At 30.6% G+C, this 15,361-nt stretch overlaps 1 protein-coding gene across 4 annotated transcripts in view; it reads right to left on the reverse strand.

The window, feature by feature from the left end:
* LOC118068201 (nephrin-like) overlaps nt 1-15,361 on the reverse strand; it is a 177,071-nt gene that overhangs the window by 93,274 nt on the left and 68,436 nt on the right. For 3 of the 4 annotated variants that reach the window (XM_035085422.1, XM_035085423.1, XM_035085421.1), the window contains exon 3: nt 8,694-8,732. The exons of the other annotated variant lie outside the window; for it this stretch is intronic. In XM_035085422.1, the coding sequence (XP_034941313.1) occupies nt 8,694-8,732 (39 nt within the window). The remainder of the gene's footprint in view (nt 1-8,693; nt 8,733-15,361) is intronic. 4 annotated transcript variants of the gene reach the window in all.

Genomic DNA, 15,361 nt, shown 5'->3' on the forward strand with positions numbered 1-15,361 from the left:
CGATGAGGTTGGGTGTCGAGCGGGGGAATATGCAAATGACTTGATGGTAATTCGGCAGAGTGGGGACCTAGAGAGAGAGAAGGTGAGTGATAAAAAAACAAAGAGAGATGGAAAACGAAAAATTTAATGACCACGCGAGTGCGTTATCGTATGGTGCCTCTAGAGACACACTCTGGCAAATTGATTCAGCTCAGTATTTTCGAACTCGGTCGCGACCGATCGTTCAAACGTTATCTGCAAAAGTTACGATGCAAATGCAAATTCGGTCGTTGTTATCCACAGATCTGTATATACTATCGATCGTTTGACAGCCAACACAACCCCTAGAGAGCATGCGGAAGAGAGAAAGACAAAGGGATAAAAGCTGTTTCATAATATAATGATGCAAGATGACTCGAACGTTTAATGAATTGGCTTATCTCGATTATATAAATTACCAATAATCAATTATGAAAGCATACTTGTAGCCACAAGCAATCCAACCTATTGACTCTCTCAAATTTCATATGAAATTCCGTCACAATCGAACTACCCCCCTTTCATTAAAAACATCAATGCTAATGTTGACTTTAATAATACCTACATAATGTCATTAGATATATGAAGCAAAATACGATGCATAATAACAATAGTTATTATTATCATTGATATTACTTTCATTGCTTACGAAATTGAATATTAAAAAATTATACCGAGAGATTGGATGAAAACAAAAATCAATATTTTCAATTGAATCATTTACTACTTTTTATTTTTTCAAACGTTTATGCAAATTAGGCTAAATTTATTCAAGAAATAAATAAACATTTATTTCTAATAAAAATAGATATTGATTGTACTCAGATAGTGGATTGACATTATTTGATATTGTTGAATTAATTAAAAAAGCCACGGTTGTTCGTTGTCTATTTAAAAACAAGAATATCATACTTAGGTATGGATGGTAATTTTTTTTTAATAGTTGGCCAGACTAGTGCTTTCTATGTAAATATAATGTTCTTCCCTATGGAATTTATTTCTCAAGTAATCATATAATACACTTCCTGACCTGGACATTTAGATACACTAACTATTGTACAACATTTTGACTATCTTACTAAATCGTACCATTGTTTGAGTATGTATTCAGAGAGGTAATTAACATGAATAGTATTATCTCAATACATTCCAAGCTATCCTCAAACATGCTTTTCCACATAATATTTCACAGTTTATACTCCATTCATTATGAGCCAAGAAAAAATGAAAAAAAGAACGATAAATGCGAATGAATAAAACTGTTTCAGAGATTAATTGATCATATTAAAATCTAATAAGTTCATTTGAAACAACTTGAGTCAATAATTATGTTCTGAGAAAAAATTGTCTTTACAGCTGAGCAATTAAGAATGCATTTTCGAAGCCATTTTTAATTTTTTGGAGTCTGGTTTTTATTTAGGACTCTTTGCAGAGTAAAAATCTTCATACAAAATTTAGAGCTGCCTAATTTACTTAGTTCTTGAGGTTGTTTATATGAACATGAACATAAATAAAATTGAATAAAAAAGTGTTGTCACGTGAATTTATTTAATATCAATTGAGAGGAAAAAAAATTTGAAAAATGCCCCTCAACATTTTAAAGTATTATAAAACAATAAAAAATAATTGAATAAAAATTAAATCACATTCCACCCAGAAGATAAATTGCAAAAAAATATATCGATAAAATACAGAGTATTGGACTGTGGGTGGGTCTATCGCGTTAATCATAGGTGATGCGACACACGCGTCATTTTCAATCGTTGCTCGGCCTTCCCCCCTCAAAAACGGACGCGATTCCGTCAATAAATTTTACACGAATGTCGAATGAAATGGTTTGGCAGAGTTGTAAAACGATGATTTATTTACAATGGTGGATAATTGATTTACTATGGTAGAGCATCGATTCCGTCCCCTTTTTACTTCCTCGATTACTTGGAGGATTTCATCTCCCCAACAATCATTTTACCCACGTTCCGGAATCGGGACTTTTATAGGATTGTCTATTCTTCCGCCCTCTACCACCTTCATAACATTTCCATTGACTCACGTGGAAAATAATAAAACTGATACAAACCATCCGGCACGCGTGTGTCTGTTATTCATAAATAACAACTCTGTCACACTGTGTTTTGTGCACAAACTAATCGATTAAACATTTTATAACGACGAAAGAAAAAAATACCATGCGCGATTTTATCTAAAGACTTTTAAGAGTGTTATACTCTGACAGCTTATAGCTTAAGGACGTTTTTTACCGATAAAAATAACTGATAAAATAATAATTTAAAGTATATTGTTGTGCGAAATGAAATAATAACATCTAAAAAGTTTCAAGTGTTATTAAAACAATAAAAATTTTTTATTCTTCATCACTTTTATAATTTATGATTAAGTAACTCGTTATATATTTTTTCCGGTATAAAAAGCATTTTATATGTCATTACTTTACTACTATCTAGTAAAAAAATTTTTTTATTTTTTAAACGAGAGTATTTAAAATTTAAAAAAAAATCATAGATGGAGTTAGACTATTTTATTTATCGGTTCGAAAAAGAGAATGACTGATCTCTTGTTGTAAGATTTATGATGTAAATTCGAGAGATAAACAAGAAGAGCAGCAGTTTACATCAGTAATCAGATGACAATTTTTTTATTTGTCAACAGTTGTATTAGAATGCAATATAAAACATGACAGATTTCTGAAGCCTTTATTTATTCAATCACAAAGTTGATGAAAGATTCCTGAATGTACTTCTATTTTTATTCCTACCTGAAGCAAACTTGAATATTCTCTGTTGTAAATCGTAACCAAAAGACGGTTTACGATGGAGAATTGAACGTACCACGAAACCACGACAGTTGCTAGTAGTTCACTAGATATTTGCATTCGAGAAAATCCTACAAAAAAACAACCTTGCTTATCCGGAGTAAATTTTCGATCAAGTGATTCGAGTACATGGATCTAAAGTACACATTTAAGTGGAGTCTAGAGAAAAAAATTCGTAACCATTTACCCGCAATAGCCATTGATCACCTCTATCGGTAAATAGAAACTCTTGGAAGTTTGCGTCGTGGGTTCCCGCTGGCCACAAAATCGGTAGCCTCCAGCTGCCCATCGAAACTTTCTCTTCGAATTTATCCTCTCCCACTACTTTTTTCCTTTACTTTTGTCTTTACTCAACTCTACACCAATCCTGAAGAATGTGGGTGAAAAGCTCACAGGTGAAAAAAGAATTCCATCAACAAACAAATCAAAATTGTCCAGCACATTCCTCATTTAGATCGAAAACGGAATTTTACGAAAAAGAAATGTAATTTAGAGTGTAATGGTTCCTGAAATGTACTTTTTTGAAAGTATTTCCAAAAGATGCATTTTTATACAAAAAAAAAAATCGAAAAGTGGAAAAATGTTGAACGACTTTGACTTCTACAGAATTATTTTTTTAAAAGACTTTAATCATCAAGAAGTTCTGGAAATGACATTTTATGAACGAAAAATTGAAATTCAATTCCTCAGATTATTTTCATAAAAATGTTAATAATAAATTAATTTTCTTTTATCGATCTTCTATTTGAAATTTTGAATTTATGATAAGTTTTCACGTCTGCTAAGATTGACATTTTGCGTATATCTTTTTCCTTTTTAGTATAAAGCCTTCAATAGCAGTGATGCTCATAAAATTCCACCCCATAAGATAGCTATTCATCTAAAAAACCTGTTTTTATGAACTGCAAATATGATAATGCATGTTAAAGTATGAATAATTACATACTGGATAAAATCAATTTGAGAATATCTCCTTATTTATAAAGTAAATATTGAAATGTTCTTGAAAATTTAATTTCCTGTGCTCTTTATTCACAGCTCATTTAAATTCTCACTAGTATTATTTACAATTGAAATCAATATTAAAAGAAAAAAAATTTATGAATAATAATCAAAAGTTTATAAATATCAAATATTTCTATAATACAACTAGTATTGTTCATTATCTTTTGACTAAAAAATTTTCACTCTTTCATTGTGATTATTACTAAAATATTTCAACCCTTTCCATTTTACTGCAACAAAACCCAGAAGTAAATGAGGAAAAAATGGTGATGATGGAGTCACTGTAACTCACTTTTTCGCTGAATTTTTCCACAATTGCACCCAACGAAGTCTTTTTTTACTTCCAGAAAGGCGTTCAATTTTATGATGCTATTTCCTGCTGTTCATTCTCATTTCCGGAGGTGGATAATGGAAGGGAGGAGAATGTGCGCTTCTTTTCTTGTGCAGATTTTATGTCTATGATTCGAGAAAATCAGTAAGAGGTAGAAGCACGAGATTTTATGTAACTGACAAAAAGTTTACGCTTGTTAGAAATCCACTTTCTCCGTTTAGTAAGTACATTCGTGAATTGAGTAGAATTGAGGAATCCAATATTCAATTGTCAGATGATAGGGAATGGTAAACTGTACGAAGTTTACCGCATTGCTTTTAGTAATATAGCGAGACTCAAGTATATTTGCAACAGATACAAACGATCGTAAGTTCGTATCATAAATGAAATCACGTATTCACCGTTGGAGCACGAAAGCACCTTTCTGTTAGACGAAGCAAAGTTTGTATTGGCAGAGGTCAGTAAGAGGGTTGCACTCTACCCATTGATATCTTCGATCACATAAAATTGAAAGATAAATAGATGAGATTATCAAAATAAATCATACAACTGAGCAATTTTTTACCCATTAAAATTACCTTTAGTTTTTTAAAAAAATTATCGATCCATTTTCTGCTTTAGAAATATTATACTTTAATGAATTCAAATTTATAGAATAGTTCTTTCAAATTGAAGAATAATTTTTTTTTCTATCTTTTCTCAAACCGTATAATGTATGCAGAAAAAAAAAATATTGTAAAAAAAATTCAAATTAATATAAATCTAGTTTTAATGAAGTCAGTTTCGAAATATGTTTACTTTATTTAGAAGTTACATCATTTATATTTTTCTATAATATAATTAGATAGAATAAGTGTGTTTCTGTTACTTCATACATTACATGATATAATGAAAAATTTAAAAAAAAATCTCAAAAAAATCTGCTTTACAAAAATTTATTTCAGTCGTTATACTGAAAAATTTCCATGAATTATTTTCACATAATATGAGCACGTAGATAGAAATAATGAATTACTAAAGTCATGTTTTTGAGATAGAAACAAAATGGTAAAAAGGAATGTTTAATCTGTATACATAAGCATCCATAGTGAATTCTCAAACATCCATGTAATAATTAAATAATAAGTACTCACGACTAGTTGAACAGTTGGAATACTTAGTTTCTAATAAATTCAAGAGTGATATATAACGACGGCTTATAAGCTATGAGTATGAGCATTATACAGAAAACGTATACATCCATGAAACCACATCCGGCACGATTTGGGCTTTAACTGCAAGTTGGGAAGCTACGGAAACTCCGTTAATGCAATTTTCATTGAGAAAGTTGGACCAACGGAGGACAGCAACTAACCGACCAGAGAATAGCCAGAGGGTAGGTGTAGTGTGAAGTGAGATTGCCTGGAGAACGAGGATACTAGACGGATGTGAGTGAGAATTTCGACAGGCAGCCATGGGAACGCAGGTGTTGCGCACGTGAAATTTTCCTCCTCACGAATGAATAAATCTGCCTTCCTAACCCAAGCTATTTGTCTTTTACTCGTTTTATGCTACTCTATACCAATTTCGTCCCTATCTACCACAATCTTTATCAATTTATCATTCAATCTTATTTCAGTACTATTTTTCTAAATAAAAATCTTTTTTCGTCTGATGAAATAGGTCGAGATATGTGAATAAGTTATGAAGAGAAACATTCTAATCTTATTTGCCATTTTGAGGATGAAAAAAAATATTTACATAGGCAACTAAATCTCCTTAGTAATGCAGAGAAATTTTGCTCTTGAAAAATTTGATAAGTAATTCAATTTAAAAAAAAAACATATACTGAACCAGAAAAAAATCAACAGTGTAATTTTGTAAATAACATTTTTTCTAACTTATTACCCCAAAAAAGAAATTGAATTTATTTGAATAAAAAAAAAGTTTCGAAAGATCACCGTCTGATGAAATCATATTAAATTTTTCCAGGTCAAAATTTTCATCGTTACATATTTTCCGAAACGAGATCGTCCTTTTCTCGTGTATTTTTATACTAAACTCGACAAAATTTAATAGTTGAGTCTCATAGTTAAATTTACTATCCTGTGTTAATTTCCTCATTTGATAGAAAATAATTGAGTCCTTTTCAAACTATTTATAATAAATCCAACTTTATATTTCTCTCAATGATAGCTAGAAAATTATCAAAACTAAAATACAGCAGAAATTCATAGATTTATTCTAGTATACCATCAGAAAATAAAATTTTCTCTTCTAGTTTACTGTCAACAAGAAAGAGAGAAAACGAATGAGTAATAACAAATACACATACATACTCATTCATATATAGTTATGCGAATCATAGAGCCAGCTCGACAATTAATGGCACCGCTTGAGGTTATTTGATGACATTTAATATGCAATGCTCCATTATTCTGACCACACGAATAGTTGACAGCTCCCCCTATACTATTTTGCTTTTACTTGAATATGAATTTTTATAAATTCATTATCAGATTCTAAATATGAATTATTAGAATATTGAAAAAAAAACTTATTCCATTAACACGATGTCAATCAAAATTTCATCGACAAGAGGAAAGAACTTTACTTTTCGCTCTTTCGATAACGAAATTATGTACATGTTGCTTTACCATATATAAGTTTCCTGTCATTTTACCCTCTTGGAATATATCGACACTCTCAGCACTATCAGCATTCGATCTCGTGCGTGTTAGCGTCAAATTTTATAACAAAATTATATTGATATTTATATACTACACACCAGTTTTCCAATATCAAACTAAGACTCAGTGACGATGCAACTTAAGAAGAGGTTCATTTATCAAATATTCAAGGGCTAAAATATCTAAATACATTTATATTACAAATCTTAAGATCTTGAGTGGTGCTTATCAAAACATTATTATTACTTGGTACTTACTTTTAATTACAATATATGTCATTAAAATAAAAAATATTCACAATCACTATTATAAGTTTGAATATCGTGTCGAATATAATATATATTTTCATGTCATAAATAAATTCAAAATTTTTCCTTCCTGAGTGAAATAGCTTTTAAATTAACCTGTCAGAGCAATAAATTTGAGAAAATAATCTAAAAAATTTAAAAATATTTTCATAAACCATTTTATATTGGGTGATAATCAATAAATATATCATACTAACTGACAGCAGAAACTAAGTGACGGCTTTGAAGGTCACTCAAACCAGATGTTGGTCTGGACAGCCCTTAGATCACAAAATGACCTTTTGACCGATGGTTAGGTACTTAGTTTCAATAACTCAGTTCCATTTATATACATCCAATTTTCGATGATAAATGAATAAAACTGACTTATCCCATTACTGTTTGGATAGTACACATTTTGGAAATCGTTGGACTAGTCCAATTAGTGGGGCTAACAAGCACAATAATACACAGGTGCAAGTTTGCTTCACTGAGATCAATCTCTGGAAGTTTTTGATCGTCTAATATATACAAAAGTACCTTAGCAATTTTTAGCACTTTATAAAATTTTTTTAACAAAGCAATTTATTTTGTGTATCGAGTAAAGCATCTTATTGATGTAAATAAATAATTTTTCAATGTACATAAAAAAAAATAAGGCGTAAAAATTACTTTGCAAAATAAAGTAAAATTTACAACTTTAAAGAAAAAGTTTATCTCTTAGTCGGAACAGAGATTGGCCCACTTTTTGTTCAATATTGGGCCAGAACTACATTGGCTCAATATTGGATCAAGCAAAGGCTGCAAGGGTTCCAATATTTGTTCCTATCAGGGTCCCAAAGTAATGTTATTTTTATTCTAAAGATTTATAAAAATTGATTCATCAACTACTCATGAACTAATGATTCTTTTCTTGAGTTATGACACATCTTGCATTTACTAAAATTTGTTAAATAATTTTTAGGTAGAATTGTTTGTTGATTTTACCAACTGTATCAATGATAGCATCGTCGCAGTACCCCAAGGGTATCCAAACGAGTCGATAAAATAAATAAATAAATATATCGCACTATTGTAAATGTTTCAATTAGTTTGAGGAGTTATGAGCTGGTGCTAATAATCGCTGGATTAAAGCTAGATAATCATTACGGTTTAAGATATATTAGCATATGCATTATGCATACATTTACTTAATGTACCCACACAGTTATTATCGGTTATTTAATTCGAATGAATTAAAATAAATTGGATTAGTAATACCAAAAGTTAATTACATTTTCGAACAACTTAATGCGCAATAATGTTAGTAATGTTAGAGGGCGATCAACGCTTTATACAGCTTTTAAAAGAAAATTTAGCTGCGTGAAGGGAGGAGTTTAGAGAAAAAGTGGTGTGATAAACCATTGTTACATAAGAAGAAATATGAGGTTATTACAAATAAAAACAAGTATATACAGGAAAAAAATGATGCAGCGAGAGATAGAGAGCGGTTATAAGAGGAAATTTGCTACACACTATATCCTAATTTTTGCAAACCAAACAGACAAACTAACCTCCTCGGAAAGGCCTAGCCAAAAATGATCGCGGGAGCCCTGTAACAAAAATATAGATAAATCATAAGAAAATCATAGATGAACAAAATAAAAAATGTCTAATCGTAAATGTTTACTAGTTACTGAGAAAATCGTATTTTTATCTCAACAAAGAAATATTTGTTTTCAAATCGTAAAGAAATATTTATTTGTCACAATTATTTATCATTTAAAGGGAATATTTTTGCATTCACATAATTATTATTGTCTTTCATTCATTTTTAAATAATAAATAATTAAAATAAATATAATAATATTTCCAAGATTTTGAAAACATTTTAATCTTTTATTCTTGAATAAAATCGATTATTTTACTCAGTTTTATTCTGGCAAAAATAACGTTAATGACAACAATAATAATAAATTTGATATGAAAAATATCACTGAGAACTTTATCTCGATTAATTTCGCTCGAATAAAATCCGAACATAGTCTGACACAATGCTGACTGTATCTACTAGCAAGCTGAAATTCAAATACATGATTAAATTGTAAGACTGCATAATGAATAAATAATAAAATCAGCATAATGCATCACTAGATATAAAATAAAAATATAACATAGTGGCGGGTAGGTAACAATAATAAATAAAAATAAAAAGTTATAAAATAAATGTATACATGTCGTAAAATACGTATGATAGAGCATGTACATGTTCCACAATAATTTCCAGGCAAAGGTTAGCATTCAAAAAACGAAAGAATTGTATGTATGTATGTATGTAAATACATATATAACAGAGAGATGATTGCAGGACGTTTTACGTCTGTGCCGAGTTCTCACTCAACGTTTTCTCACCTCCGTGGTTTGCTGGCATATTCGTTCTTAGTTGCACAGTCATAGAGAAAAAGAGATGGGTTGCATCGGCAAGAAGCCAGGACCAAGCACCATCTGCGACCGGAGCCATCCTCGTCTGCAGTCTCAAGGGGGATGCTAAGGGGGTGGTAATGGGACTTCCAGGGACCGTGTGTCGTTGCGCGAGTGCCAGCGGCTGCTTAGATAAGAGGACAAGGATGTAGTCGATGATAGCGCGTGGCGGCTTCGACATATACAGAGCTAAAAAGAAGCACAACCAACAGAGGTCTCATAACACTTCAGAGCAGGTGGTGCCGTCGTCTTATTGCTTTGTGAGTCGGCGAACTCGATTCCTATATCTACGAAAAGGAGGACAAGATGTCGAGAGTCAAAGAGATATATACGAATGTAAGGTGCTATATTATAAGTAGAATAGTAGTGTTGGATGAACCAAGCCGTGCACAATGGCCAAACGTCTCTCGTGGCCTTCTAGAAATCGCACACTCGACCTTCGACTTCTGCACGTGCTCTCTACAAGATCGCTTTGGCAAGCTCTCTCCCTTAGGTACTTATATCACACTTGTCGAGTGGCAAATAGAAATGGACCATCGGAAGAAATGTCTGATCATATAGGAGCAAGTTGAGTCAGGTGATGATAGGATTTACTGTACTGGGTTTCCGATTTTTCTCAATTTGCAATTCGAGTAAAAGGTAGAGATTATTTCTCTTCAACTTGTGGAAATTCTTTTCCAATCAAACTGAGGAAAATTTCTTCTACGTTCTAATTCCTATTGTTATCTATTTATATAATTTAGTTGAAATTCTTACTTTGTCTTCTAGCTAATATTGAATTACTACTAGTTCATTTTGAAGATTTTCATATACTTCAACTGTCTCACACATTCTATTGAACTTATCTCATTGTAAAAATTTCAACTAATTAAACGGAAAATGAATAAAGTCCATTACTTTTTAAAATAACCATTGACTCTTTTTATAATAAAAAAAAACACGGTAACATAGATTAATGAGGATTTGAACTTCCTAAAAAAAATACAAAAATTTTTTACACTTCCTGCTTTATAATGTTATTTAAATAATAATAACTAATTATTTACATTGAAATTAAATCTGAAATATTCTGGGAACATTAAATAAATAAATATTTCACCATGCTCTATCATAAAATTAAATAAATTAAAAATCATCACTTTCAAATTAATTTGCGAAATTTTTGCATATTTTAAAAACAAATATCATATTATGAAGCGCAATAATATTTATTGATATTTGATATGATTTATTTTATCTCGTTAAAACATACAAGTCATCAATAAAAAAAATTCCACATTAAATAAAACGATTAAAAGTAAACAATCGTATTTATAATGAATAAGGTTAAAAAATAGTAAAAGGTTTTTGTTTTTTCCGTACAAAACGAGGAATTACATTAGCTAGAAACGTTACTCGTAGAGTTTGTATGGTTCTCTTGTACCTAAGCCAGATACACAACCGCAACGGACTCCAATCTTTTTACTCTAATCTCAGTCTCGGTTTTTTATTTTCTCTCACTCTCGCTGCAAAGCCGACTGCGGCAAACTTTTCCGATTTAGAAGCTAATAGAGATACGTCGTAGAACAGAGAAGCTGGTAAAATCATAGCTAAAATAATGCAATGACTAACGAATAGAAAAGAAAATATGTAATATATTTTTTTTTATCTCTCAAGAAATATAACTGCAAAAGCTTTTATTAAATTTACCTTTTTTTTTTTTTAATTTAAAGTCTTTATTATAAATGAATTATTATCGCTCTTGGCTAGACGTTAACACGTCGATCTCTTTGGAGAAACCATTATTTTTACAGCCAAGCCGAAGTTAATTATGATCCATTGGCCCGTACGAGCATCCGTAAAAGACGGAGCTTCATTTCGCGCGATTAATCTTAATTTTCGTGAGTCCATAATCTTTAATTAAATCACCATTGATTCGCGAGAGAGCCGACCTAATCAGCAAACCTCTTGAGGAAACTCTGCACAAAGTATCTGCAGGCCCAAAGAATTCAAGTGCCTCGGCCGTTCAACTATAAAATCAATTTTACCACAGAAACCTAATTATCAATTTACGATATCGTAAATAATGGTCAAAGTACATCCGGGTGGTCAATAAGGGCAGGTCAGACTGATCAAGGTAAAGAAACACGAAAATAAAATGCTGGTCTCGAAACGATATAAAAACGGAAGGATATAATTTTAAAATTAGATTACTCAGTCATGTCTCGTGGAGTTTTATATTATTCACTTTATCCAATTGATTTATATTTAGATATCTCAGTGCAGTTTGAATATTTTTTCAAGATTTTTATTTAATAATATAGCATTCATCAGACTGGTACCAATTTTAACTCAATAGATAAACCATTTTTTATTGATAGTTTTTTAAAGGTAGTAAAAATTGAAAAGAATCTTAATTGAATGTTTTAAATAAATTTATAGCCACATAATCAATAATTTCCTTCATATTTTTCTTTTATTTTAGCGGTTAATAAATTTTTATTGATATAAAATATTTCGTTTTTTATTTTTAATTTAAACTAAAAAAAAGAATGTTTATATAAGAAAGTTTACTGTTACACTAAAATAGATGGAGAATATAATTAGTAAAAAATAATTTGATTTAAAGTTTAATTAATTACTACAATTCTTAACAGTGCATTTCAACACCTTAACAACTCGTTAACTTTATCAACTATAGAGAAGAGTAATACTGAAGACTGTTAAATTATACAACATAAATTATATATCTTCGTATTTTAATTACCATCATTATCATCATTACGCATTAATTCAACTGTTGTAAAGCATGAAACAAAGTCCTCAATTAATTTTCATCCAGTTACATTTTAGTAATAAGAACAATGCTGATTGATCCTTTATAATTTATATCAATTATATCATCGACATGTCATTATGTAAAGTCAGTCAATCGCATTTTGAAACAGTTTAATCGTTCGTGAAATTGAATGATAGGGGAAATCCAACAATTGATGAATTACTTGGAAAGTTTAATAGGCATTGTTAATAGAAAAAAGGGTGAGCCAACCACAAAAGTAAAAAGAAGTTTAACTTGATCGGAAGGGTAGAGAGAGCGTAATACGCGTGTATAGAAGCGGACAATTTAATACGAATTAAAGGAGGTGTTGGCTACGAGCGACTGCAGAAACACTCCATTATTTGACCCCAGCAGCAGCCAACGAATAATACACATCGTTTAGAGCCGCAAGGGACGTAAGGTGGAAAGGGGCTGGTCTGTAGTCCCCTGCTTTCGTACAATATAAACAGCTTAATTACATAGCAAGTCTAAAAGTGCCAGAGGCTGCAAGTTTCGAGATCGTTATAATTTTGCGAATGTATGATCACTATTTTCTCTTCTACACCTTCATATATTATTTCTACCTATATCTATTTCACTTCACTATCTACTACCTTCTTCCCTTTGGGCTTCATAAAATTCACCTTACTTTTCTCCTCACATAACTTGCATTCAACCAAAATCAATTTGTCTCCTTTTCATTTTATGTAGTTACCAAGAAAATCGGGTTAAAAATTCAACTACCGATGGCCTCGTCATGAGTACACATCGTCGATCGATAGCCCAAGAAAGATTCAAGAAAATCGCGTGTCGACAACCAGGTACAATCTGACGTCGAGACAGCCAAGTGGTGGCCTAGTGCGAGAGGAGGAGTCAAGAAAAAGGACAGTAGACCAACACGAACCTTATAGCATACACTCTAGTATATACTTCACCACTCTGTCGATCTAGTTTTCATCGCTCACGCCCTTGATTCCTATTTCATTCTTTCGTTTACATTTTTAATCAATTATTCAGTTCAATTGTCAGTTGATCTATGAATAAATGAAATTCTATGTAATTACTCATTTCAACGAAACAGTTATAAATATTTTATTCATTCAAACTCTAAGTAAAAAAGAAGTATATTTTTAAAATATCATTCTAAATATGAAACTATGGATTACAAATAAATCCTAGATATCTTCAAGTCATCAATGAATATATTAATAAACATTTTGAAAATAGAATTTTTGTTTTTAGTGCTAAAGGTTTTATTTAAATTGCTAATTAATAATATAAAGGTGGAAATGAAACGAAGGTGAAATTGATCAATAAAAACTGTTGTTCTCGATATTTTTATTTGTTTTTTATTCTTCTTTAAATCTCATCGATCATGTTTCGAATAATAAATTGTCATTGTGAAAGACATATATATCTGTAAATTCAATGCAATGTGAAAAATACAGTATGTACTCTTCTGGCAAGTGTACATATTTACAGTAGAACAAAATGGAAAATGGAATGTCTGTACCAGGCATATGCATTTCTACTACCTACATTTCTATCTCTGTTATAATGTTGAACAAGATGATATTTCTACCACAACTACGTTATCAGCCATAATTTCTGTCATTTTGAGCATACATATAAATAGGTAAACATGAATAATAACATTATAAAAACAAATTTATTGTAATTCTCATAATAATATTAGCAAACATTATGTTAAAAACTTTCTACTTATCATAAAAAAAATTACCCTAGAACGTTTATTTATTGATTTATTTTCCTAATAAAATAAATTCTTATCTAGTAATTGGGTAATTTTACTAGATAGATCGCATTTTGCACTATTTCAAACACTACTTACAAACGATCTTACAAGCATGAGTTCAAAAGTAGTGAGTGTGCAAAGTCAGCTAAAAATCTTTGTGTAGTGTAGTACTTAAGTTTAAGCGTTACATTTATGTCTAACATTGAACGTTGATTACTTCTAAAGTAATTGTCACGAAATCCTTCGAAACTAGTGTTTGAAATTGCCAAAAAGGTGATTAACTCAACTAAATTACCAATTACTGACTAAAAAATAGTTACACGCACGAAAAATCACTCTAGAGACAATAGAGTGTCTTAATAATTTATTTATTGATGATTCATTCATTATAATCATTTATTTAATTTATTTTAATCATTCTATTTTGAAGATTATTATTATATCTCAGAGACACTTCAACCACCATCATTCCTCTTCAATCAATTTTCTAAATCTATCAACCGAGTTTTAATTCAAACCTTTCATTATTTATTTTATTTATTTATAGAGTTTCAAATTATTATTTAATTCTTTGAATTTTTATCATTTTAGTTTTTTTTAAAAAAAAAAAAAAAAAGCTTTAGAATTTATCTATCTATCTGTTCTACAAAAAAGTCAATAAATTAGTTGTTAACACGATTGTTACCTTTTTGCACAATTCTCTGAAGGACTATACTGAGATAAGATAGGAAATCGAAAGTAGTTAGTGAAAAATAGATATATAATTAATTGGGGGACTTTGTGTCTAATTTTCGTCTGATTCACTTTGAGTAAAACTACTACAGTCAACTTGTCCAAACGGAAATTGACATTACAAAGAAGGAAGAGAGATTCTTCCTGTCTGTATTGTCCACGTCGAGCTACTCTAATATTTACTTGTCGTGAAATATAGATAGAAAGATCTAGTGATTCAAACTAAAGCAAAGGGAATCTAACAATCAAGTAGAGCATTCCTATACTCCCTATCTTTCTCTCTCTCCTCTTGGTATCTATCAGATCTTACAGCAAGTCTAGTTTGCGAGGAATTTAATTAGTTGAATACCTCGTAAAAGTGTGAGAATACACTTGTCGTACAGAGAAAAAGAATAAAGCATAGAGTTTGACTCAATGAAAAACTGTAACAATTTTCCACCAAATCCCTGACTTTTTTCATTAACGTGATATTTCAT

Source organism: Chelonus insularis, unplaced genomic scaffold, assembly GCF_013357705.1.
Source record: "Chelonus insularis isolate UGA/USDA-ARS -01 unplaced genomic scaffold, ASM1335770v1 contig_399_pilon, whole genome shotgun sequence".
Lineage (NCBI taxonomy): Eukaryota > Metazoa > Arthropoda > Insecta > Hymenoptera > Braconidae > Chelonus > Chelonus insularis.